The 27,656-nt window shown below is 38.7% G+C and overlaps 1 protein-coding gene across 4 annotated transcripts in view; it reads left to right on the plus strand.

Moving 5' to 3' along the window:
* The window catches only part of sud1 (Prolyl 3-hydroxylase sud1), a 377,821-nt gene that overhangs the window by 77,821 nt on the left and 272,344 nt on the right, over positions 1-27,656 (plus strand). For all 4 annotated transcript variants that reach the window (XM_067141856.2, XM_067141858.2, XM_067141855.2 and 1 more), the window contains exon 2: positions 3,794-4,090. In XM_067141856.2, coding sequence (XP_066997957.2) covers positions 3,794-4,090 — 297 coding nt within the window. The remainder of the gene's footprint in view (positions 1-3,793; positions 4,091-27,656) is intronic.

Below are 27,656 nucleotides of genomic sequence, written 5' to 3' on the forward strand. Positions count from 1 at the left end.
TTACAGGGCCTATATTAATACAGTGTGGCCAAGTCCATGTGGCTGGCATGTTTGTGCCAACTACTTGAACAGCTGATTGTATCACAGCAAGGTTAGGGAAAAAGGAAACAAAAGAAAATATGAATTAATTAAAACAAAACACACTTAATCCTATAATTATGATTTTTATTTATTACTTGACAAAACAGGAAAATGATGACGCTAGCACACATGTAATAACATTTAAGTTCTCTATTAGGTTGACAGCATGTTGTTTACACCGATTGCATGAGCTTATAACCGATTCTACTGTGGGCTACATACTGTATGTACATAAGTTATATGAGAAAATGTTTAATTAGAATAGATGACAACTCTAGTTCACAAGTTAATCGTTGCCAGACAATGCTGAATAGAAATAAGTCTCTCAGACTTCTGGATGATTCATAGCGATTGAAATAGATCAGCTTTTTCTGTGAGTGCACAAGCATTTCTTGAGTTAATTTCTTCAGTATATACTGTATAATTCCGTGAGACAGGCGACTTCTACGTACGGTGACCAGATGGATTATCTTCAACCGCATTTTGCTCCTAAGCCAGTTTAGTTATTGTGTATTATTCTCTGTCTGCCCAAATCTTCTTTCATACACTTTCTCTGTGCAAGTGTGGTGAAATGATTGTAGTGGACACTGAGGTGTGTGATTTAAGTGAAATATAAGATAAAAGTGAAATATGAAGTGTTCAAAGTGACATTTAGAAAGAAGTATCTCAAATTGATGGAGGTGGCAAATTCTCCCAGAAGTATTGAATGCCCAATGTTATTTACTGCTTGCTTATGCATAATATTTTTAAGTTCTGCTGTCAAACTTAAACAGGTACATCTGACAAAATTCCACAATATTTCCATTGATTTGCCACACTATTTTGTGTCTTCCACATTATGTAGTTTGTCAGAAGAATTCTCATTATTTAGTGTATCAAACACAATTTAAATTACAGATGCATGGGCTGCCACAGATTTGCTGATAAGGATAGTTTCACTTTTCTTTTTTCTCAAATCATTTTTTTGCCTAAATATAATGTACCTTGTTACGAATGTGTTCAACAAATCATGACAGGCACCAGAATTGCAGATATTTTGTTCTTCACTTTAGATCCCAAAATCATTTTCAAGTCAGTAGACTTGCTTTGTGACTTCAATACATCAATATAGAAAATAATTCTTCCATTTCTAATACGTAAACCAAAATGTAAGCTCATTACAAACCATAATGTGCTCTTTTTGAAACATCTAATTTGAGTTAACCTCTCATAAGGCAAACCATATGGCTCTAAACTACCTAAGCTCTTTAAATATTTCTCACACTGCCTGGAGTTCTTCTTAATGCTCTTAAATAGGTAACCTAACAAACAATACAGAGAATTCTTTTACTGTGGGTCAAGCTTAGGTTCATTTTGCTGAAATGTTGATGTATTTCAGGTTCTTGCATTTGCAATTTGTGCTGACTTGTAATAGCTTAGAACTATTAAGAAAACCTGTTAGAGCCTCTCTATCATCCTCCTCATAGCTTCCTTTTCTCATATTTCCTTACCCACATCTTTCTGTTTGAACTGTATTGCTGTAGGGACAGGTTGCTTGGATCTTACATAACTGAAAATATTCTCTAATGAATCTTGTGTGAACCTGGAAGTTAGAACAGAATGATACTGGTACAGTACTCATTCAGTAACACAGCCTGCAAGTCAAGTATGGATTTTGTGCAGAGAATAAGTCCATTTGTGCAGGTTTCCAAGCACCTCTCACTCCTATTTTAAGATTAGAAAAGATATCCACAAAATGGTTTAGGAAGGAAATATTTTCATTAAATGCATCAGAATCGTGTTTACTGAATGCAGTGGTTGTGCTATGAGAAGTCATAAGTGCAAACCATTTTTCAACTAAGTCTACAAACCAAGCAGTAGTGTAAAATTCTGGATGATCTAATTCTTCAGCCAGGAACTTCACAGCACTACTGGCAGAATGACTTATCACTGTGGTTGAAGTTGACACCTGCATTTTATTGAAGTGAGATTGGTACACATCTTCAGTAACTTTCGATGCTAAATTGAAATTGAATTTATGTTGGTATGCAATTAGTTCCTCTACATGGAAGATCTCGACTTCAGCAGAGGGTAGGCCAAATTCTTCAGCAAATGATTGTGCGATATTGATCACTTCGTTATTACTGAGTATGCCTTTAACATTCTTGAAAAGGTGAACAGGATCTGGAGTAACATAGATTTTCTTGTTTTCATCACAAGGTTGCAAGAAATAATTAACTACGTTCATGTGACGTCCTGCAGTTACACCTACACTCCTCCAAAATCCTTGATTTGGTGCACCCATACTGGACACAGCTGCCAAAATATTAAGACCTATTTCTATTCTATAGACAGTACATCTGTACTGTCACCAGTGAAAAAGTAATGCAATTGTCTTTTTACAACTACTTGATAATCCACCCAACATAAACACTAAAGCATGTATAGATTGCCCATTGCGACCAGGTACGGTGACTTTCCCAGTGAATCCACTGCATGAATTGTCATATTCATTCTCTCGTGTAATGAACATTTCATCCGTTAATAGAACACATCGATTTTCTTCACTGCTAAAGAGACCAGCTTTTATTTTGAGCAACTTAATAATACCCTCTAGAATGCCAGGCTGAAAAGGAATATTCTGAACTTTCCTACGAAGGATTTGTAGGGAAGAAAGCAGTAAGTTTGCTCTAAGAGTTCTTCATAGTCTGTTTTTCCACAAGAAAATTTTAATTTGAGAGAGTTTTTGATTGTTACTAATAAACAAATCTGATCACTATTGAACACTTATTTCAGGTTTTTCTTTATGCTGGGCACATCATTTACTTTGTTTTGTCTGATAATATGTTTAAATTTAGAACATGTGTGTTTGTCTGTAATTTCATTTCTCGACCTTTTTGTATTGGTTTTCGTACCACTTTAACCTCTCATTCTAAGATTTTACTATGTCTATATTTTAATGAGGCAGGCTGCATCTTGCTATTGTAGGCTTGTTTGGTGAAGCAGTTGTTGAGTTAAAAATTACAACACACTCTTCCGTACTTGTCACTCCAGTATCTGGTAAATTAGAGCATGTATTCTCCTCTCTTTCTGCATATTTCTTCTTTTTTGGGCTGCATAGTTTCCGAGTGATGGGAGGCTTCCTTCTTTTTGGAGGGGCTCTTGGTGAGAGAATATTGTGGGAACAGCATTACGTCTCGGAATTCTTTTTCCATCCTCTCATACATTTTCCCACGTATGTGACTCGGTGTTCCTAGTGAAATAAAATAACATGCCTGTCATTCGAGCCAACTATGTTGTGGATACTTAGATTAACTTTTTAAAAAGTATGTTGAACGTACTTCACATAAACGCAATGTTTCAATAGGAGACTACCATTCTCTCTTATCAATGGCCAGCCCATTGCTTTGTTTGAATTGGGTCCCTGGGAAATACCTTCATGATAAATCCTTCGTCCGGCCTATTGGTACAGTCGAAACCACAACCACCTGGCATTTTCACCAACTCTGCGAACTACGACCATTAAAACAATGTGTTTACTATACCATGATAGGGACGAATATGGCGGATCGAGCACAATTCCAAGTTCAGCCAATCAGAAATCAAACAGAGTTGCCGCACTGTATCTATATACTTAATGTATCTTAATCAATAGTTCATATTCCACGGTTTAAAATGTTAGAATCTTACAGAATTGCATTTTGTTTAGTTCAGTATGTTTCCTTTGTTTCAGAATTGGGGGTGAAGATATGGAGGGAGCCATTTAGGTGCTGTGAGGTAACCGAATTTTTATTTGATGATGACTTTGTAGAGGATCTGGGAAAAAATTTTGAAGAAATTGAATTGAATGAAAAAAGAACTGATTTGTACAAGTTTAAACAGTCTGAAGATCTCTCCAGCATTGATGATCCAGAAGCTGAAACACTTGTCAAGTGTTTGAAAGGTCAGTGCCGGCAATGGGTTGAAGAAGTCACAGGATTTGAACTAACTGACAAAGTTCATGCAACATTTTCTTCGTATTCTCAGTCAGGTGAGTTTATTTCTTGCAGGTCTAAAATTTGTTTGATGTATAGATGTTTCCAAATGTATTTGTCATAGTTCGATGTTAGCTGTAGGCCTACTTGGTATGGTTTTGTCCAAGGCTATCACTGTAACTCTTTTGTTACTACAAATTTCTCTTTACTCTAGCTTGAAGCATGAAATAGGTTCCCAGAGCATAAGAAACCTTGCACATTATGCAGGCCTTGCCAAGCAGTGCTTCTGCTTTGTGCTTCAGGCGCAGAGGTGACGTGTCGAGGGTAGAGGAGAAGGGAAAGGTTGGTAATCTAGCATCATCTGCACAACCACCTACCCAGCCTGTCAGCCAGTCTGTTCTCAACGAGTTTTCAAGAATTCAAAGGGTCCAAGACTGCGTTATTTACCAGACCTTTCTCCTTTTTGGCTGAGAATGTTCCCCATTACTGCCAGTTTGACCTGATAGATCTGCACTTTAGCACCCAGCGCAAGACCATATTTCTGCAATCGCAAAATGTGTACAGCTTATATAAAATATTTCCAGAAGAGAAAAATATCCTCAGCTGCATGGGCAAGCAAGTTCATTCAGTATTCATGATATATACAAGATCCTTTCATTTCTATTATGACATTGACCAAGTTCCAGCATAGTGCAGGTTTAATGGGCTTCAACATATGCAACTCCTTGCAATTGACTGTATCGTAAACGCATGTATAGGATATATCGTGCAGTCTATATGTAAATAAATTAACACATGTCCTGATCTCAGGTATCTTTGTTATTAGTTTTAGTTTAAAAGAATTGATGCGTATACTTGTATAATGTGTATTGTTATAAAGTACAGTGCACAATATTTTTGGCATGATATTATATTTTAATACAAAGATCATAAATGTGAACTTTCCTTCAGTCTGATTTCACCATAAACACAACTTCTGTTTACCCCTCACTCCTGTCCATCTGCCATGACTAAACGAACACACGTCTCTCGTGTTTTCACCAAATATTTCAGTGGTGGGAATAACTGGGCAGAAGTAGTCACACTCTTTGGATGCAATAGCATTTGATGGGTGCAAATCTTGGCCACTGCTACTACAGTATATGAATTTTCACGTACAAATGTAGAAGTAAACCTATTATTATAATTTTTTTTAAAGTAAAGAATACAAAGGTTTGTTGTGGATTAGGATATTTGAAATAGCATATTCTTATACATTGACCACTCTAATTCTCAAACTTGAAGTAGTAATAATAATAATAATAATAATAATAATAATAATAATAATAATAATAATAATAATAATAATCGTATGGCCTCAGCTACCATGTGGAGACATTTCAATTTGACGCCATCTGGCTGTCTGCTCGTCAATTTCGACATTCCGTTTTACTCTAGGCCCACTAGATGGCACAACGAGTAAACCAAAACTCTCTTGGGCGTCTATGGCTGAGATTTAATGATTTTTGTCGGGTAAACACCAAATGTGTCACCAGAGATCTTTTACATGCCGACATAGTACGACATGGAGTGTCTAATGGACTTTTTTCCGACCTTCAAAAATCTGACTACCTCTGCCAGGTTTGAACCCGCTATCTTGGGATCTGGAGGCCCTCACTCTACCTACTGATCCACAGGGGCAGCTAAACTTGAAGTGGTGGATTGAAACAGAGCCTGAGCACAAGGTGATGGTTGCCCAGTTGCAGTTCTGCTTCAGGTGATTTTTCACCATCCATATTTCTTCTACCTGGCCTTTTTCCAATTACTTGCATTATCTGTTGTATAAACCCAGTTTTTTTTTTTTTTTTTTTTTGCCAGATACCTTTCCTGATGGAAATCCTATGTGGAAGATGTATTCACTATTGCTTATTTTTGTTGTGTCTCTGTTAAGTCTTCTACCTAGTGGCTGGTTGTATCCTCAAAAAGCACCACCAAATGCTATGCAGTTATACGGAAACTACAACAGCTGAGATGTCCAACGGATGGTAATTTGCCATTTCTTTCCTCACTGGGCCAGAAAGTACTACTGCACCACAGCTGATCCTATGAGTGGCACCTTTCATAACACTCAGGCACACGAGCCATGCTTAAAATGTTATTCCTCAACACCACCCATACCTCTGCAGTTTTGATATTGTAGAGCTATAAATTAAGAGGATGTATTAAGGTTATGCTCACAGTTCAAACAACAAATTCTACATAAATTATCCATGTTATAGGTGAAAATTTGGTGTAGATGTTATATGTAATAAATAATTTAATCAGGACAAATTGTAAACCTGAATCGTGTTCCATTATATGAGAAGGGGGCATTACGGTTATCATTTTGAACTGTAGTCATATCCTTTGAGTGAGAGCCGTCAGGTTTTAGGTTTTAGAGAGTCAAAAATCATTGACCTCCACCACTTGGAGACAAATACAATTCACTAAGCGGTTCTTAGATTGAGATGAAATGTTTTCAGAACTAAGTGAGACTCATAGTGTCCACATTCTGGAAAGTCAAGGAAAACAATTTTGGTCAGGGATAGTCTGGGAAATAGACAAAAAATCTGGAAAGTCAGGAAAATCTTCTCCAATGATGGATTTGAGGGGATATTTTTATGCTCTTAGTCTTTTTTATTTCAGTTCTAGAATGCTTGCTTGAAACTCATGATAATGGCTAACAGGCAGTTTACATTTAATAAATTTTGACTAGACAGTAAAGTGTTTCTCGAACTGAGTGGTTCGTTGGACATACAGTAAATCCTCGTTAATTCGAAGTCGTTGGGACTAAAAAATCTGACTTCGAATTACGTGATTTCGAATTAACTGCCAATTCGCAATTCAGAAGTACCAACCCTTGCCGCTTTACAAAATATTCTAAGGCCCGTTACTGCATGCAGTTAAAACTTGATTCACAGTTTATACCTTTCAAATGCCATGAAAAAAATAACTATTTCCAAAATGTATCCAAGAAGGTGCATTTACAGTATTCAAATAATGCACTTGGATATCTCACTGGCAAACATAACCTCACGCAATGAAGGGGGGGGGGGGAAGCATGATTCAAAGACGAGGAGAAATCTATGCTGGCTCCCATGTGCAAGTGCTTTATTCATTGGATTTCTATACTGTATGCATTTTAGATGCCTTGTATTTACACAGAAAGTACCCGATGCCCTTAAAATCGAACTTTCCTATGACTCTATCCTTGTACGATTTCCCGCGATGGCACTTCTCTCGTACTTCAGAAATGTAAACACTTGCCGCGTCACAAAGTATTCTAAGACCCATTAATACATACAATCACCTCGATTCACAGTTTAAACCTTTCAAATGCCATGGAAAAAACTATTTCCGCAATGTATCCAACAAGGTGCATTTACTATGTTCAAATAATGCACTTGGATAAATCACTGACAAACATAACCTCAAGCAACGAAAGAAAAAAAATCACGATTCAAACACGAGGATAAATTATGCTGGTTCCCCTGTTCAAATGCATTATTTTTTGGATTTCTGTACTGTTTGCATTTTTAGATGCTTTGTACTGGCATGGAAAGTGCCTGACACCCTTAAAACATTGTGGCTTATCAAACTTTCCTATGACGAGGGGATAAAGTTTCTCGCTTCCATGTGCATTGGAACACAATACAGTAACCCCCATCCCCCACCCTTGTACGATTCCCTGGCTGGCACCTTCTCCTTTAAAACCATAAGACCGATTGGGCTCGCATTAAAATAAAGCAATGCAGTTTCGTCGGCAATGACAGTATTGTTCGGTGCCTTTGAATTTTTTATATGAGCCACGTTTTTCGTCAACTGTCGGCATCGCCAGTGTTTGCGGATCCTGTTTTTCCGCACACTGCCTATTGCGTGATATTACGGCATTCCTTACAAGGTTGAATACAAAAGAATTCCAATTTCATTCAACTTAGCAATCATGAAGCGCACTGTAGACCCACCGAAGTGAGTGTAAGTGCGCAAAGCTACCCATCCACATTCCGGAACACGTGTACTATTATGACACGGATAAATTTAGAGTTGAAATTACTTTGTAACATACTGTTGTTTTAAAATGTAAAGGCAGTTTCAAATTAAAAGTCTGAATTTCGGTAATGGGGCCGACATTGTACTTCGAATTACGAATTATCCGTATTTTGAATTAAACAATTTAAATAACGTGCAAAACTGTATCTCATGTTTCTGGGAACGAGAGCTTCTTCGAATTAGGTGGGATTTTGAATTAACCGATTTCTAATTATCAAGGTTCTACTGTATTGGTAAATGATACAACTTCAGCATATTGTAAACTGTGTTGTAAATCATTGAAAGTAATATGGGTAAACAAGCAGTCGCTTCTCATGCTAAAGGATCTGCAAAGATAATATACATGAAAGCTATGTCTTCCCAGCCAACCATTTCTTTCTTTGCAAAGAATACCTCTACTCCATCTCCACTTGAAGATAGCAGCCATGAGTTAGCACTACATCTGCAGCTATAAAGGAGTTAGCAGTGCCAGGAACAAGTCAAAGGGGTTAAGACACACATTACACATTTACACATATACATTTTTTTTTTTTTTTTTTTGCTAGTTGTTTTACGTCGCACCGACACAGATAGGTCTTACGGCGACGATGGGACAGGTAAGGGCTAGGAGTGGGAAGGAAGCGGCCGTGGCCTTAATTAAGGTACAGCCCCAGCATTTGCCTGGTGTGAAAATGGGAAACCACGGAAAACCATTTTCAGGGCTGCCGACAGTGGGGTTCGAACCTACTATCTCCCGAATACTGGATACTGGCCGCACTTAAGCGACTGCAGCTATCGAGCTCGGTACACATATACAATTAAGAACATGAAACTCTTTATACAGATACACTTTTAGCTCTTGGTTTGATAGCCCTTCTCAAAATCTTTGACTAACCAGTTACATTGCATTCTGTAATACGATAAAATCGTATCATACAAGCTTGGTAGTTACTCAGCTTTTGTTTGAAGATTTCTTCAATTTTCAACGTCGTCTTCTTTCTTGAATTCTTCTCTGCGCCCGCGATACTGTGGTCGCACTGAATGATGCGATGTTTAGCTCACGCGGATGTGTAGCTCCGGGATTCAAACACTACCCCTTCAGACTCCGTCGTTGACCAGAGTAGTCTTCCTCCCAACAGTTCTGACTACAAAGTTATGTTTACTAATAGGATAGGCTCGCTATGACACTCGGCCTCCTGTCAAACAGTTCGATGTTCGTGTTGTTGCAGCTCAAGTCTTTGAATTAGCAACCTGCTAATTATGTTGTACACAGTGTTTCCCTCACTGCTTTGCATAATTCAACACAGTTTCTAGACTGTTTGCTAAACCACATTTAACTAGATCTGCAGCTCACTGCTACATACATAACCTACAAGTTCTGCACTGTTCTGACTCCCAGCCACACACACATTACCATATTTGTTCTGAAGCTAGACAGTTTCTCTCCCTCTTGGCGCTCTGCCACACACACATTTCTATCACGGTGGTCAGCCAGAATCTCCTCGATCTCCGAAGTATCATTCCCTATATCTTACGTTAGACGTTTCTCTAATCTTTTCGCTCTCTACTCCCCTAGAATAAGACATTTAAAGTCTGATTGGTTCACGAGTTCCTCCCACTAAGTAAAGGGGCGTGTCATAGAATTCACTTGAACAATTTTGCTTGTAGCTGCATCAACAATGTACGCGATATTTGCTTAGATTTGCTTCTAGAAACACTTACAGAACTTATTTTGCATTCTCTGATTTACACTGACGCCATGTAGCTGACTGTGCACAACATTACAGATGAACTCGCTTCATGTTACACCAGCTTGCTTCAAGTAAAACTTGTATGAAGTCTTATGCTTTGAATACCTGTAACTCTCTTTCACTTAATAAAATTATAATTCAATATTTGAAACACTCTTAACTCCTTGCCTCTGTTACATGATCATATTAACTCTATATCAGTACTCGGTTTTCTTAGTCTCGGAGGTCGCGAATTCGAGACTCGCTGGAGTCCGTTCGCTCAGCACTAGGACATGAATGGGGTGCGTCGCGACACACGGTCATGACACCTCCCTCGCCAGGGAAGAAATGTTCGCGTCCACTTGATGTGAAAATTTCTGTCCATTCTCCTCAAGCATTTCCGTTGTCTTACTACACTGCATGGCAACACTTTCTCACCGTGTGGATTACCTTTTGACTTGCAGTCTCATTTTCTCATGGGGTCTCGTGTATTATGAGTTGTATGCATTGTATCACTAGTGACTATCTCTGAAGACTCATCTGAGATTTCCCTTTCTGCAGTCACTTAAGTGCGGCCAGTATCCAGTATTCGGGAGATAGTAGGTTCGAACCCCACTGTCGGCAGCCCTGAAAATGGTTTTCCGTGGTTTCCCATTTTCACACCAGGCAAATGCTGGGGCTGTACCTTAATTAAGGCCACGGCCGCTTCCTTCCCACTCCTAGCCCTTTCCTGTCCCATCGTCGCCATAAGACCTATCTGTGTCAGTGCGACGTAAAGCAACTAGCAAAAAAAAATTCCCTTTCATGAATACTAGCTTGACTCTGAACTGGTCGAGGTCATTCAAAATATACTACCAAATCATCTGATGACTGCCTTTAAATGACTTTTCACTATCTTCTGTTCAACACAAATTTTTGTGCAACATCCAATAGTATGATCCCAGTATCTTTTATGATATGTCCCAGCTAAACATGGGCAACATTTGCAACAGATTAACATGATTAAAATTGCTACTATAGTTACTATTGTCAAAACAATTACCTTATACACACTGAGACTTGAAATGACATCAGCTTTCAAGTCCGACTCGTTGGCTGAACGGTCAGGGTACCGGCCTTCGGTTCAGAGGGTCCTGGGTTCGATTCCTGGCCGGGTTGGGGATTTTTACCTTAATTGGTTAATTCCTACGGCACGGGGGCTGGGTGTATGTGTTGTCTTCATCATCATTTCATCCTCATCACGACGCGCAGGTCACCTACGGGAGTCAAATAGAAAGACCTGCACCTGGCAAGCTGAACCCATCCTGGGATATCCCGGCACTAAAAGCCATATGACATTTCATTTCATCAACTTTCAACTCTTCCTCTTTATCCCTGATTAAGGTCTCCACTTCCACCTTTCTACCAGCATGTTTTAATTCATTTTCATGCATTAGGAGATTATGTAGCACATTTTCTTTTACATTTAAATCTTTAAGATGATTTTAGAATTTAGATACTCACAGCAGTCATACTCGAGGTATACTGGGAATTAAATCCTTCCCGCGAGTAGTATTAACATTATTAATAGTTTTGATTCTAGTGTCTGACCCAAAAACTGTACAAGGTTCATACAATATCAATATACCTGTACCATTTAATAATACATCACTAGTTTCTTGGCAGAAAACTGTTACCTTTATTGGTTTAGGAGCTAAATACAAATACTTGTTTCTGTTTATAGGTAACAATATTAACTCTTTTATGTGCATCACATTCTTTTTACAAGTTTCAGGTATTGAATTAACACCTCTATACAACATAATTACACATTCTTCTGTTCCATGAACCATTTTCATTGTGAATTCTAACTTACACACTCTAGACATCATAGTTAAAAGTTTACAGTTGTTTATTTGGTTTCTGCTTGGGTAAGTATAGAAGTGTTGTTCAGGGTCTATGAGCACAGTCTTTTTCTATTAGTACACTTAATGATTGACCATTTCGATTCCTAACTGTAGTAGGAAAAGGAAGTATTTCATATAACTTGAAGATTTCCTTATCACTGAGCGGCATTAACACAATGTACACCAGCATATCTTTGTTAACATATGCTGTAACATCCACGATCGTATAATAATTCGTGATATAGATGTTGATTTCCATAGGGAATCTGAAATATTTGTCCTGAATGAGCAAATTTATAATACCAATATAAATGGTCCGTTATTGGACATTATAAATTTTCCAGCTAGCTCATTCTTGGTTGCCAGCGTTTCGCCCTCGAGTGCTAGGGTGGGCTCATCAGTTGGTACCTAGCACACCTACGAATACGCTGGCTAGTGCATACCGTGGAGGCCACTGCATAGGCTAACTGGAGCCACCGGCAGTGCCAATGCACTAAGAGACTTTGTCTCATCATATCATCTGATAGCCAAGCAGGCATAAATTTTTAGTGATGAGACAAAGTCTCTTAGTGCATTGGCACTGCCGGTGGCTCCAGTTAGCCTACGCAGTGGCCTCCACGGTATGCACTAGCCAGCGTAATGGTAGGTGTGCTAGGTACCAACTGATGAGCCCACCCTAGCACTCGAGGGCGAAACGCTGGCAACCAAGAATGAGCTAGCTGGAAAATTTATAATGTCCAATAACGGACCATTTATATTGGTATAATAATTTGTGTTCGAGCTGTACCCAGTTCGAATGGTAGGGTCATTCCTAATGGAAACTGTTCTCGTGACTTTTTATGTGCCTTTGTTACCCCAACAGAGCTCAAAATTTGCATGTGTATTACTCCTACTTGAGCATACATAATTCCAGTAGCAACCATCTGATACTGTCCATATAGTTGCGATACAAGATTCTCTATCTCGATTATGTGTCTGTTAACTGCTATCTCAATCTCTAACAGTTTAAATGACTGTGTTGACTGTCTTGTTTCATTCTGAAGAAAATTTTGAATGTACTCTAAATTCTGATTCAATTTTAATTTATTGGCTGTTACATCATAAAACGTACTATTTATAGATTGTAATGTAGATCTGACCACTGTCATCTGCTCTTTAGCTATCGTTAACAAGGACATCTGTTCTCTCTCTAACTCAGATGAAATGAAATGGCGTATGGCTTTTAGTGCCGGGAGTGTCAGAGGAGAAGTTTGACTCGCCAGATGCAGGTCTTTTTATTTGACTCCTGTAGGCGACCTGCGCGTCGTGATGTGGATGAAATGATGATGAAGACGATGCATACACCTAGCCCCAGTGCCAGCGAAATTAACCAATTAAGGGTAAAATTTCCGACCCTGCCGGGAATCGAACCCGGGACCCCTGTGACCAAAGGCCAGCACGCTAACCATTTAGCCATGGAGCCAGACTCTAATTCAGATATTTTCCCTAGATAAAAATCCATGTCGCCCTGATCTAAAATACCAAATATGGTTTTTGACACAGTACCAATGAAGTTAAATATTCCACGTTTCTTACGTTTCTCTGTTCTCTGAGTGAACTGCTTAATTACATTTTTTAATTCTTGTGTTTTCTGTGTCATGTTGACATGTGTGGTTTAATTCTTGTGACAATTGATTACACAGTGTGTGTGTTTGTTGTATGTTCTGTTTAATAATTTGAAATGCATCATTTAATTTACTTACATTCACATAAGTAACTAATCTCCAATCTACCATGGATATAGCCACGTCTACCTGATCTTTAAAATATATTCTGTGGTTTTCTCATGCGGTAACACTAGAAAATCTAATGCTTCTCCCATGATAATTCCTTATGTCATTAGGTAAATGACTGTTATGATTGAAACTACTTTCCATGCAAAAGTCTCTATTTCGCACCTCCAAGGAAATGACCTGCAATAGAAAAAACAAAAATTCCGCTTTGGGAGCTCGCATTCTTATATCAACACTTCATTACAGGAGTCATAATTGTCAACCAATTATTCAGCCGACCTATCATCAAAGAGTCTACCACCCTGAATTATGAATACTACAATGGTGATACAAGTGCTCCACATGTGGGATTAGGAGGACTGGACAATCTATCTTGCATTAAATCTATATACCTGCGAGTTCGTCACGTTCACTTATAAATGATCTCTTACTTTGTTCCCTTTTTAAATCAAGAGTAGTTAAGATGTTTCTGTGGTTTACCATAAAAACCATCTACTTCTCAAAAGAAGCAAGTGTGGTCCTCATCAGAGGAAGGTAGAGAGCACAAGGGTACACAAACTTCCCCCTTTTCTTATTTTGTTTTACGCTTTTGCTGACCAGCTAATGCAAGGGTCATTGCTACGTCTGATCAATGACATACATCCATAGCCATAGGGTACTGAGCAATGTGTGGTGAGCATGTGCTTGTTTGGACTTTAGGGCAAATAGGTTAAAAAGTGAAGCCCCCACCGAAGAGTAGTAGTGAAAATCGCGCTCTTTTGGACTTAGGGCAAATAGGGTCTGCTAGCATTGTGGCTATTGTAGTCAGTGGTACTATAGTATAGGTTTTTGCCAAAGATTGGTAGTGAAGCATACACTTATTTGGACTTAGAGTGGATAAGGTTTGTCAACCTTGTAGCTACTGCAACCAATAGTACTGCACCTCCTTTCAACTAATCAACTGAGCCACACATACTCTTTTGAAACTGGAAAGAGTAACAATAAGATATCTTGTATCTGTCTAAATACACAGCATGAGAACAAGATGGAAAAGAAAGAATTCTTTCCTCGCCTGCTACGAGAGACAGAACTAGCCATGGTACTATTCTGTGTGTGTATTTGTCTTTCATTCACATCTCCAAGTGTCTATGTTTTGTTTGTGTCTGCCCGATGCCACACGGGCAAATAGAATCACATCTTGTCTGCCATAGCATAAAGAATGAGCTCATTCATCGAAGCATCTAACCATAGGGGAATGGGTGTATTCCATTGTCTGGACTGAACTCTCTAGGGTGAACGGTATTCAGTCTCACTTTCTCCAGTCTACTTCTTTGCTAATAAACATCTGTAAGCTTTCACTATTACTTATTTATAACATGTTCTTTCATTGACAGGCATAACCTCTTCAAATTATTTGAAAATCTGCATGTGATGTACTATAGTGACTCATTTCATATTCGAGTTATAGCTTAAACTAGGTAAATGACTTTAATCTCTCTCCAACTTCTAGTGGCTTTCCTATATATAACAGGAAAATAATGGGGATCGAACTATGATCTCCTAGAATTTGCAAGGTTACATTTGAACTGATGCCTCGCTTCACACAATCCCTTCTGACGAGTACAAACAGATATACGCAATGTGCACTGTGTACTAAAATCCGTTGGCTCTTACTAAATATCCCTAGACACCTAATACCAGCAGGAGCCTAGTCTCTAAATATCACAACCTAACTTAATTATACAATTTCCAATCTCTATTCTCCCCTAAATTTGGTTACGTGATTTGGCTGGGTATTAAAAACTAAGCCTGCCAGCAACCATCATTAGTTCCAAATAATCGTAAGAGTGGACGGGGGTGTGAAATCCACTGCGATCGAAATAGGAGCCAACCTATTCTCAACTTCTCAACCCAACTTAAATGTATAATTTCAGTCTATTTTTTGTGTACTTTAATTATCTTCCTCTTTTTATTAATTCTCAAAAGACAGTTCACGCCTTCAACCTTCTGTACCACATACAGGCCTTTATACGGCTAAGAAAATTTGGAACTACGTCCTCGCCGTAATGTCTCATCTCTAAGCAGTATCTGATCACCTACTTGAAAGGTTTCTTCATGCTGCGTTTTGTCATACCACTGTTTCTCTTTTGCTTTATTTTGGATTGAGGTTTTCCGTGCAATCTCACAGTTTTCTTGTAACCTACGGCTTAAGACCTGTACTACATTTTGGTAGTCGTAAGTTACCTCGGGTCTTTTCTGCAGTATCCCCGGTATGTTCGCCTTCTGCCTGAATATCAATTCATATGGAGTGAAACCTGTGTTAGTGTGATGCGAAGTATTATACACAAAGGTGGCGGTGGGTAAATATTCGTCCCAATCATTCTGATCTTTACATATGTAATGTCTCAAATATTCAGTGAGCGTTCTATGCACTCGTTCTATGCTTCCATTAGACTGTGGCCGGAAAGCTGTCGTATGAACTTTTTCTATCCTCAAAATTTTACACAATCTTTTAAAAGCTTGACTCATAAAGTTACTACCCATATCAGTCAGAATAACACTCGGGATTCCAAAAATGCTAACCATGTTCATTACTGAAGTCCTCTCTATTGTATCGGCTTCTTGATTAACCATTAGACTTGCTATTACATATTTAGACAACTGATCCTGACAGGTAAGTATATATCTGTGTTTCTTTTCAGTTACAGCAAGAGGTCCCATCACATCTAACGCCACCTTCTCGAAGACTATACTAGGTGTATCAGTAATGACCATTTTCGCTCTAGTTTCTGGACTTACAAATGTTACACTCTCTGGCCTCACAAGGCACGAATTACAAATGGAAATTGCTTAATACAGGGGTATCTAGTACCCAACCTACAGGGCCATTGCGAAAAAAGAACAGGTTAAGTAAAACGGCCCGAACACAAACTGAATGGAGGCGAACACTACGCTCCAGATAATGAAATATAAAATCCTATAGGGCTCTTGGCCGATGAAACTGGGGCTAGTCCCACACTACCGAGGTGGCTCGGATGGAAATAACTTTAACATATTACAGAAAGGTTGCGAAACATGATCACCTCAAACCAAGATGAAGGGGAGCTCGAGAGGGTAACTCGCTCTCTATCCCCGATTTACAGTTAGAACTTTATGAAATTTTTACGTTAGTCGAAAGAAGATTTACATTTTAGAAAATAATTTTTACATAATTAAAGTTTCGGACCATCCCCTCGGATTAATTAGCGGATACAGCAAGAAAGAATGAAGAACACACTTAAAGACGGCGATCAATTGGCAAGAAAACATGAAAAGCTGCAGTTTATATACCCTCAGGGAAAGTTCGAGAGGATTCTGGGCTAATCCGTGCACACCCTCTCAATTTTATTGGTTAAGTTCAAAAGTAACACTCAAAATCGAACAAGAAGCCTGTGATAGGTTGAAAATTAATTACGGAAATTTTTGATTGGCCAGATTCAAAACTGGCGGAAAGAAAAGGAAGTGTTGCCACTCAAAAATAAATGAACAGAGATTCAGTTATGGAAAACCTAGGAATATGAAACTTCTTTAAGTTATAAGTTCTTCCACCTTGCACCAGAGTGAATGATCAGAGTTTTTTGGTAGTGACATCTGTGGAAAAATGTCCAAACTTCTTGATATTAGCAAACAAAACAAGGAGAAATTCAATCGGTTTAGAAAACTTCACAATAACACAATTCCCCAATATTTTAGTAGTGACATCTTCTGATTGAAGTTCTAAGTTTATGTTGTATCAGTTTCCACTTTTGATCGATAGAGGAGTTTATTAAGGCGCTGATTTTGAATAAGCAGAGTAGAGGTGTACCTCGCCGCTCTGTTAGCGAAGTTAGGAATAAATTTCCTGAAGAAATTCACCATGCCGATGAACCTGGCAATACCTTTGATGTCCTTACGGGGGTTTGAAATCACGGATGGCCTGTGTTCTAGAATGATCAATAGACACCCTATCGGGCGACACGATATGTCCTAGGAATGACATAGAAGGTTTAGCAAAAGCTACCTTAGATAATGTGACAGTCAACCCAGCCTTACGAAGGCGATTGAGTACCTCCTTTAGATGACCTAGGTGGTCTTCAAAGATATCAGAAAATACGACGACATCATCAAGATAGTGATACAGATATTCAAATTTGATGTCAGAGAAGACCCTATCTATCAGTCTAGTGAGCACAGCTGCCCCCGTGGGGAGCCCGAAAGGCGCGGGGTTGTACTCATACAAGTTCCAATCCGTGGCAAAAGCAGTTGGGTGTTTCGATTCTTCAGCTAGAGGGATCTGGTTGTACGCCTGATTGAGATCAAGGATGGTAAAGAACTTAGCTTTCCGAAACCATGAAAAACAGGAGTGAAAATCAGGAAGGGGCACAGATTGTAACACTACCTTACAATTTAAAGCCTTATAATCAATCGCAGGCCTGAAGCCACCTTGGGGTTTTGGCACCCGAAAAATAGGCGAGGAATACACCAACTTAGAAGGTCGAATTATACCATCTTTCAACATCTGATCGATGATCTCTTTAAGAGCCTTCATTTTAGGTGGAGACAGCCTATAAGGCGGGAACCTAACCGGATTCGAATCCGTGACCTCAATCTTGTATTCGATAAGATCAGTAACACCAAGAGTATCAGAAAATACATCAGGAAACGACTGACACAATTTACGAATACTTTCAGCCTGTTCCTCAGGTACATGTCTAAGGTCTAACAACATCTCATCCTGGGTAGGCGAAACAGATGAACATGACACAGAGTTACATTTGAGCAAAGGAATTTTACAATTATTAGCAAATTTGAAGGTACACGACTTGCTCTGAATGTCGAGTACCAGACCTGTATAAGGCATGAAATCAGCTCCCAAAATTACAGGGAAAGACAAGTGTTTGGCCACAAACAATTTTGTTTTCCAGGTGAATTTAGAAATACGAATTTTGGCAAAGATGAAACCTAAAATTTCTAATGGAGAGGAATTAGCCAAAACGCATTGGACTGAAGATGAACAATAATCAGAGAACTTACAAACAGTCTTTAATTTAGAATACCATTCAGCCAAAATAATTATAGAACACGCGCTCCCCAAGTCTAATAGAGCAGTGACAAGTTCACTATTCAATTCAATCATAAGAAATGGTACAAGTGCAGGGGACTCTGCCGCAATTCTGAGGCATTCTTTCGGGCCTTCGAACGATAGATTAGAATAAACTTTATCCTTACCAGAGCTTTCGCTGGGTAAAGATTGTTGGTTACAGGGATAATGTCCAGATAGAGGAGGAGACTAATGCTAAAGAAGTATTAAAATTTACATGTGAGAACAATGATATTTACAATAAGATACAAAAGTTGAAAACTTGAAAAGCGGCTGGAATTGATAAGATTTCTGGGGATATGCTAAAGACAATGGGTTGGAATATAATACTATATCTGAAGTATTTAATTGATTATTGTTCAGTTGAAGGAGCTATATCAAATGAATGGAGAGTTGCTATAGTAGCCCCTGTGTATAAAGGAAAGGGTGATTAACATAAAGCGGAAAATTACAGGCCAGTAAGTTTGACATGCATTGCATGTAAGCTTTGGGAAGGCATTCTTTCTGATTATATTAGACATGTTTGCAAAATTAATAATGGGTTTGACAGAAGGCAGTTCGGTTTTAGGAAAGGTTATTCCACTGAAGCTCAACTTGCAGGATTCCAGCAAGGTATAGCAGATATCTTGGATTCAGGAGGTCAAATGGACTGTATCGCGATTGGCCTGTCTAAAGGATTTGATAGGGTGGATCATGGGAGACTACTGGCAAAAATGAGCGCAATTGGACTAGAAAAAGAGTGACTGAATGGGTTGCTATATTTCTAGAAAATAGATCTCAGAGAATTAGAGTAGGTGAAGCTTTATCTGACCCTGTAATAATTGAGAGGGGAATTCCTCAAGGCAGTATTACTGGACTTTTATGTTTTCTTATATATATATATACTAGCAAGATACCCGTGCTTCGCTACGGTATTATACTGAAATTTATAATTGAATGCTTATTGTTTTAGATATATAATCCGCTGAAATTCGCGATCTGACTCGTTTTCTGCGAGAATCCTCCAAAATTCCCGATCTGACTCGTTTTCTATTATTTTACAGCACGTTTCCTCCCATTTTTTCAATATTCCTTTCCAACAATCGATTTCGTACTTCCCGGGCTAGGCTCAGGTATTCCTCCTGGTCAGTTGGGTCCGTAAATCTTTGCCATCTTTTCCGTTAATCATTTTTAATATGGATAAAATCCTTCAGGAGATCCGGCGTGGTGTCATATTGGGTGATTTGGCGGCACTGAACCCGCGGCCGGACTGCATTCTTAGTCATTACCCGTCCAGGAGCCGTTGCCAGCGCGGTCCGCACATTTGACGACGGTCCGGAACATTATTATTATTATTACTATTATGTGTTGCTGGAATGGCTGATGACAGGGAAAACCGGAGTATCCGGAGAAAAACCTATCCCGCCTCCGTTTTGTCCAGCACGAATGTCACATGGAGTGACCGGGATTTGAACCACGGAACCCAGCTTTCAGAGGCCGGAGCGGTGCCGCCTGAGCAACGGAGGATCCTTATAAGTACATTAATAACAGTAAAATCAATTGGTCTCACCTCCTTCTACACCCCACCGCCGTTAAGTTTATTTACCGCCCCCCCCCCCAAAAAAAAAAATTAAAAGAAGGCTTGTTTCTTTATGTTTAAGGGAGATTCCAAACACCAATGTTCACGTCTATTACCTTCAGTTTTGAGATATAAGTATCCCCATAAAAGTAATTTACTTTTTTCACTTCATTTCACACTACTCCCCCCCCAAGTGAACTTTCCCGAAAAAATACTTGTTTCTTTAATAGTAAAGGATCTTCTAAATACCAATTATCACGACTCTAACTTCTTCAGTTTTTGATTTATGTGTCCTCATGAAAGGAATTCAACTCCTTTACACTCCCGCCCTCCAAGATGGTTTCCCGCCCAAAACGCGTTTTTCTTTGTTTTTAAAGGAGATCCAAATACGAATTTTCACATCTGTAATAACTTTAGTTTTTATTAGATGTATGTATTCTCATACAATTAAGCCAATTAATTTTTCAATTATTTCACCCCCCCCCCCCCCGCTTCATTGGATTTTTAGAGAATACGTGTATTTTTACTTTTAAAGCAGATTGAAAATATCAAATTTCACGTCTGTAAAATCTGCATTTTTGATATATCAGTAGCCTAATTAAAAGAATTCAACACCATTTTCAGTCACTTTTACCCTCCCCTCCACCCAGGTGATATTTCCGAAAACTAAAAATACACGTTTCTTTATGTTTAATAGAGATAAACAATACCATTTTTCACTTCTGTAACATGTTAAGTTTTTTAGATATACTGTAAAAATTCTCATTTCAAAATTTCACCCCTTTTGAGTTCCCCTTAAGTGGAGTTTCCAAAAACAAATCACCTATGTTTCTTTACATTTACAGGAGATTCCAAACACCCACTTTTTACGTCTGTAACATTTTACGATTCCAAGATATTCTGTAGATATAGTCTTTCAAAAAATTCACCCCAATTTGTCACTCCTGTTTAACCGCCATTAATTGGATTTTCCAAAAACTAAAAAATACGTGTTTCTTTATTTTTAAAGGAGATCCCATATACAAATTTTCAGTTCTGTAATATCTTTCGTTTCTGAGATATATGTATCCTCATTAAAGGCATTCAACCCATTTTTCCCCTTTTACACCCCTCCTATTGGGATTTACAGGAAACAAAAAAATATGTGTTCCTTTATTTTTAGAGGAGATTCTAACTACCAATTTTTACATCTGTACATTTTAAAGTTTTAAGATGTAGACACACTCATTTTAAAAAATTCACCCCCCCTTTTCACCCCCAATATCTGGATTTTACAAAAAGGAAAAAATACGTGTTTCCTTACTTTTAAAGTAGATCCCAAATACCAATTTTCAAGTCTGTAATATCTTCAGGTTCTGAAATATAAGTAGACTCATGAAAAGCATTCGACCCCTTCTTCAACCTTTCCTTCCCTTCTTATTAGGATTTTCCGAAAACAAAATATACGTGTTTCTTTATTTTTAAAGGAGATTCTAAATACCAATTTTTAAAAGTTTTGAGATATAGATACACTCATTTTAAAATATTACCCCCTTTTCACCCCCTCCCTTAATTGGATTTTCCAGAAACAAAAGATACGTGTTTCTTTGTTTTTAAAGGAGATCCCAAACACCGATTTTCAGGTCTGTAATATCTTCAGTTTCTGAGATATAAGTAGCCTCATTAAAGGCATTCAACCCTTTTTCCACCCCTTTCACTCCTCCTATTGCGATTTTCCGAAAACAAAAAAATACGTGTTTCTTTATTTTTAATGAAGATTCTAAATACCAATTTTTACATCTGCAAACTTTAAAAGTTTGGAGATATAGATTCACTCATTATAAAAATTCACCCCCTTTTCACCCTCCCATTAATTGGATTTTCCAAAAACAAAAAAATACGTATTTCTTTATTTTTAAAAGAGATCAAAAGTACCAATTTTCAGGTCTGTAATATCTTCAGTTTCTGAGATATAAGTACCGGTATCCTGATTGAAGGCATTCAACCCATTTTTCCCCATTTTCACCCTTTTCCACCCCTTCTATTGGGGTTTTCAGAAAACAAAAAAATACGTGTATCCTTATTTTAAAAGAAGATTCTAAATACCAATTTTTACATCTGTAAACTTTTAAAGTTTTGAGATATAGATACACTCTTTTTAAAATTTCACCCCCCTTTTCACCCCTTAGCGACGGAATATCAAAAACGCCTCTCTTAGCGAGCACCTACATCTTAATATGAATATATCCCCAAAATTTCATTTCTTTATGTCCAGTAGTTTTGGCTCGGCGATGATGAATCAGTCAGTCAGTCAGGACAAGTTACTTTATATATATATAGATAAATGATATGAGTAAAGAAGTGGAATCAGAGGTGAGGCTATTTGCAGGTGATGTTATTCTGTATAGAGTAATAAATAAGTCACAAGATTGTGAGCAACTGCAACGTGACCTCGATAATGTCGTGAGATGGACAGCAGGCAAACGGGGTTAAAAGTCAGGACTTTTCCTATTTGTGAAACTCACCTCTCAGTTTTAATTACTGTGTTGATGGGGTGAAAGTTCCTTTTGGGGATCATTGTAAGTATTTAGGTGTTAATATAAGGAAAGATCTTCATTGGGGTAATCACTAAATGGGACTGTAATTAAAGGGTACAGATCTCTGCACATGGTTATGAGGGTTTTTAGGGGTTGTAGTAAGAATGTAAAGGAGAGGGCGTATAAGTCTCTGGTAAGACCCCAACTAGCGTATGGTTCCAGTGTATGGGACCCTTACCAGGATTACCTGATTCAAGAACTCGAAAAAATCCAAAGAAAAGCAGCTCGATTTGTTCTGGGTGATTTCCGACAAAAGAGTAGCGTTACAAAATTGTTGCAAAGTTTGGGCTGGGAAGAATTGGGAGAAAGAAGACGAGCTGCCTGACTAAGTGGTATGTAAAATTCTTTCAAGAATAAAATTACTGTGTCCACCTATTCATTACAATTATGGTGGTATGTTCCGTGCTGTCAGTGGAGAGATGGCGTGGAATGACAGTAGTAGACAAATAAGTTTGAGTGGTGTCTTTAAAAGTAGGAAAGATCACAATATGAAGATAAAGTTGGAATTCAAGAGGACAAATTGGGGCAAAATTCATTTATAGGAAGGGGAGTTAGGGATTGGAATAACTTACCAAGGGAGATGTTCAATAAATTTCCAGTTTCTTTGAAATCATTTAAGAAAAGGCTATGAAAACAACAGGTAGGGAATCTGCCACCTGGGCGACTGCCCTAAATGCAGATCAGTATTGATTGATGTTAACAGGGGCTGAGCCTTGGGAAGGTGAACATGCTGGCTCAGCCGATAATACTAGTCACTTTCTATTATTGGAGTTCGCAGAGGTTGCACCAGAAGTTGAGCAGAAGCGGGTGCTATTGGCATTAGGGCAATTCTTGGCTAGATGAGTAAACGAGCCGCATTTGAAACATCCTTGTGATGACCCTGCTCCATTCTTTGTCCCACTTGATTTTATCACTGGGCACTTGTTACGCAGATGTTCCATAGACCCACAAGCATGGCATTTACGGGTGGTGAAAGTTCAGCGAGGTGAAGGCCGAAAACTACTGGACGATGGAAGGGCTCCTTCGCAACTCTTAAGGTGTCAGCATACCTCACACCTTTGGCTGATACCGCAATAGCCTCTAATTCTGAAAAGTTTTGAGGGCACGACGCGAAACATAGACACGACCTATAGGGTGGGGTAATACCTTCAACAATCATCTGCACAATTTGATCTTCACAGAGGTGCCAACTATTACGGATTGTCCGTAATGCTTACGGATTTCACTTCACGATTATGGCATTGCGATCGAAGGGGAAATTATTACGGAAAAGCAACATTGTCACAATAAAAATTAATTTCTGGGAAAAAAGGAAAGAAGTAAAAAATGTTCAAACCCTTAGAGCATTACTGGTCAACCCTCCTCGTTTCAGTGTTTGTAAGTTGGCAACTAAACATATTTGGCAGCTATTTGGTCGTCACTTCCTTTTGTTTCCTGCGAGCGTTGTGAAATCACGGCCAGCTACATGGATATACGCTGCTCTCTTAGCTAGAATGACGCGGGAATGACGTATCAAGTCGGCCGTGAGGCAGGCTCTAATCCTTGCTCTGCTGTTCTCGAGTGCACGGTTTGTTGTGTGCGTAGAACGAGTGGTATATTTAGCGCATTTCAATTGTAATTATCCTAGACGTTGTTTCGAAAAGTAGTGGTAGGTTTTGTGAAATGAAGCGGAGCAATTGTCAAATTGCATCTTCTTCTAAGAAGACAGCAGTGTTACAGAAATATCGAGACGGTTACACAAAGGAATGGCCGTGCTTACTTGCCTCACGTGTTGGTGAAAACCACGTGTTCTGCAGTGTGTGTTCATGTGATTTCTCTGTGGCTCACGGTGGACGGGATGATTGCAGAAGACGCACAGAATCCAAGAAACATCTCACATACAGTGAATCAAAGTTATGAAACTAGTCTGTTTCATCGTTCTTCGTAAAAAGTAATGAAACTGCGGTGACAAATGCCGAATTATTGTTCACATCACTTCTTTTGGAGCATAATATTCCGTTATCAGTTTCAGACCACGCTGGAAATTTGTTTAGATCAATGTTCCCCGACTCTAAGATATCTCAGAAATATGGTTGTGCAAGAACTAAAACCTCTGCTTTGGTTCTATACACAGCATCTGAGGCAAAAAAAAGAAATAAATGAACTTTTGCAAATAACGCCTTTTTCTCTGGCTACTGATGGTAGTATGGATTCAAATGCAGTTACACTTTATCCTATAGTTGTATCTTTCTTTAATGCTCAGAGAGGCCAAATATCAACTCTTCTATTGTCATTGTTAGTACTGACAATACAGGTGAGGGAATTTTCTCTGTTATTAATAGTGAATGGTCTTCTTTAGCCATTCCATGGGAAAATTGCATTTCTTTTCATCTGACAATGCATACACAATGATATGGGCAAATAAAGGTGTTGCCAAATTTGTGAAGGACAGGCATTCTTCTCTATATGTCCCGGGTTGTTCATGTCATCTCATACACATCTGTGCACAAAAAGCAGCAGCCCGATTGCCAGTCAATGTAGAGAACGTTTTGGTTCAGTTATGTTACTATCTTGATAAGAGTTCTAAAAGGCAAAACACGTTGAAAGTTTATCAGGCTGTTTGTGGCACAGAGGTTCACAAAATTTTGAAATATGTTGGTACCTGTTGGCTCTTGCTTCTTCAGTCTATTGATAGAGTTCTTGAGCAGTGGGAAGCTTTGACACTCATGTTTCGTAGTGAGACCCACCAAAAAAATAGACCACCAAGCAGTTTGAAACTGTGAAATCTTTCATACAAGACCCACACATAAAACTGTTTTGCTACTTTCTTCAGAGTTCACTTCCTGTTTTAAACTCTGTGAATATATTTCTGCAACAAGATGCTCCAGCCATACCTATTGGTCAGATTTGTTCAGCCATGCTCACTTCAGTCAGAATCTACCTTCCTTTTGAGTGCTGAATTCAAGAGGAGGAAATACCAGAAAGCCAGTGAGGACTTGGTAATTGGAGCAAAAGCTAGGGCATACTTGAAAGATAATGAATGTGATAAAGAGATGTTTTATAATTCTGTCAGAGTTTTATATGGCAGCTTGCAGTTACATTACCAGGAAATTTCCCCTTGATGATGAATTTCTTCATCATGCCGAAGATGTAGACATCTCTCTCAGAATGAAGATTTCCTATTCATCTCTTGAATATTTTGTTCGAAGATTCCCAAATTTGGTCAAGGAAAGTGAACATGACAAACTTGAAGAAGAATTTGCCGTCTACCAGTGTGATACTTTCCCCGAATACATTGTACATGGACCTAACATTGATGTGAATTGGGGCAACATTGCAGAGCTTAAAAATGAAAGTGGACAAATTAAGTATAAAACCTTAAGTAATGTTATATTTGCAGTACTAAGTGTACCTCATAGTAACTCTCCCACAATGTTGTTAGGAAAAATCAGACAGAATTCAGGCCTACGTTAAGTACATCTACACTGGAATCGCTTATGGTTCTGAAGACGAAAATGTCATCTCAGGCGGAAGTATGTTTCAAGAAAACCTACACCGAAAAGCAGCTGCTGGGTGCGAAACAAGCTACAGAGAATTTTTTATCGCAGAACTAACAGGTAATGAGCAAATTTTATTGTGTAATATGATATACGTATTTATATGTATTTAACTCGTGAATGTTTTGTGGGTGGGGTGCGCGAGTTAAAAATGGGATTACTGATAACCCACTTCAAAGGTTGGCACCTCTGTCTTCAGGGAAATGAAGAGTGAATACCCTGGTGTAAAACTTAATATCTTGGATGAAGTCGGCAAGATTTTCATCCCGTCGCTGTACTCTGAAATAGTACTTTTGGAGTAATGATAACGTGGCTCGAGCCGGAATGAAGTTAGCCAGAAGATGGGCGTGGAAGTCTTGTACGGAAGATAGCTCAGCTGTTGCTTTAACTATTTTGTCCGAGAGGACACATATAGAGTAAATAATTTGAAGAATTTGAGAATGAGAGAGAAAAAACTTTAGAGCGTGATCTTGAAATTCAACAAGGAACCTGAGAAATGAAATTATTTCGTTAGTGGAGTTTACTGAAAATTTAGCAATTCCCCTAAGCAGCATAGCCAATGGATGAGGCAAACTACTAAACCCAGGTGACATAATAGGTAACGGCCTAGAAGGTTGAGAAGTCTCTAACACCGCATTATTTAAAAAGAATGGTGGAATTTGTGTATGACAATCAGACTCATTTTCTAATGGGGCAGAAGTTTGTTGAGTTGCCACAGATTTCCTACTTTCTACCATCTTGGAAAAATCTTCCTCACTCACAATGTTTATCACCGGGGCTTGGTCGGTTTTGGGAGCAGCTGCCCCAGTCAACACTTGGTTAACTCTGTTTGACATTCCTAATAGATGGACAAATAAATTACTAGCCTCTTCTTTTAATTTTAGAGACAATAGGTCCCGAGCCCTATTATAAAAATGGAACAATCTAGCCTGTACTCTTTTAAGTTGGTTAGCAGATGGATCGCTTACTTCAAAAAAACTTACTACAGATGCTAGTCCAGTGGTATTGTCAGTGATAGTGGATAGAGCCTCATCAATTTCCTTTTCTCCCAAAATTGAAAAACAAATAGGCAGTTCTAGGGATTCTTTAAGTTTGGCAGTATCTGCCGCAACCATGCCTCCAGATTGAACACTTCTAATGAGATCAATTCCTCCTTGCGCAAATACCCGGGATGGAGGACTTCGCGAGGGCCAGACATGATAATAGCGAACTTAAAAATTTAGGAAAAAAATTCCAGCGACCGAGAAAAATTCTTGGAGGTCAGATTGGTTTCGATTCTAGCCGACAAAGGGCTTACTTTAGACCAAGCGATTCCAACTGAGGTGCTTCCACGGCCCCGGCAGCAGCCCCGGTACTGTGCTAAAGCACCGTTGAGGTGGTGGGGAAAGGAGGGGAAGTGACAGAGGCAGAACCACAGGT

Source organism: Anabrus simplex, chromosome 2 (genome assembly GCF_040414725.1).
Source record: "Anabrus simplex isolate iqAnaSimp1 chromosome 2, ASM4041472v1, whole genome shotgun sequence".
Taxonomy (NCBI): domain Eukaryota; kingdom Metazoa; phylum Arthropoda; class Insecta; order Orthoptera; family Tettigoniidae; genus Anabrus; species Anabrus simplex.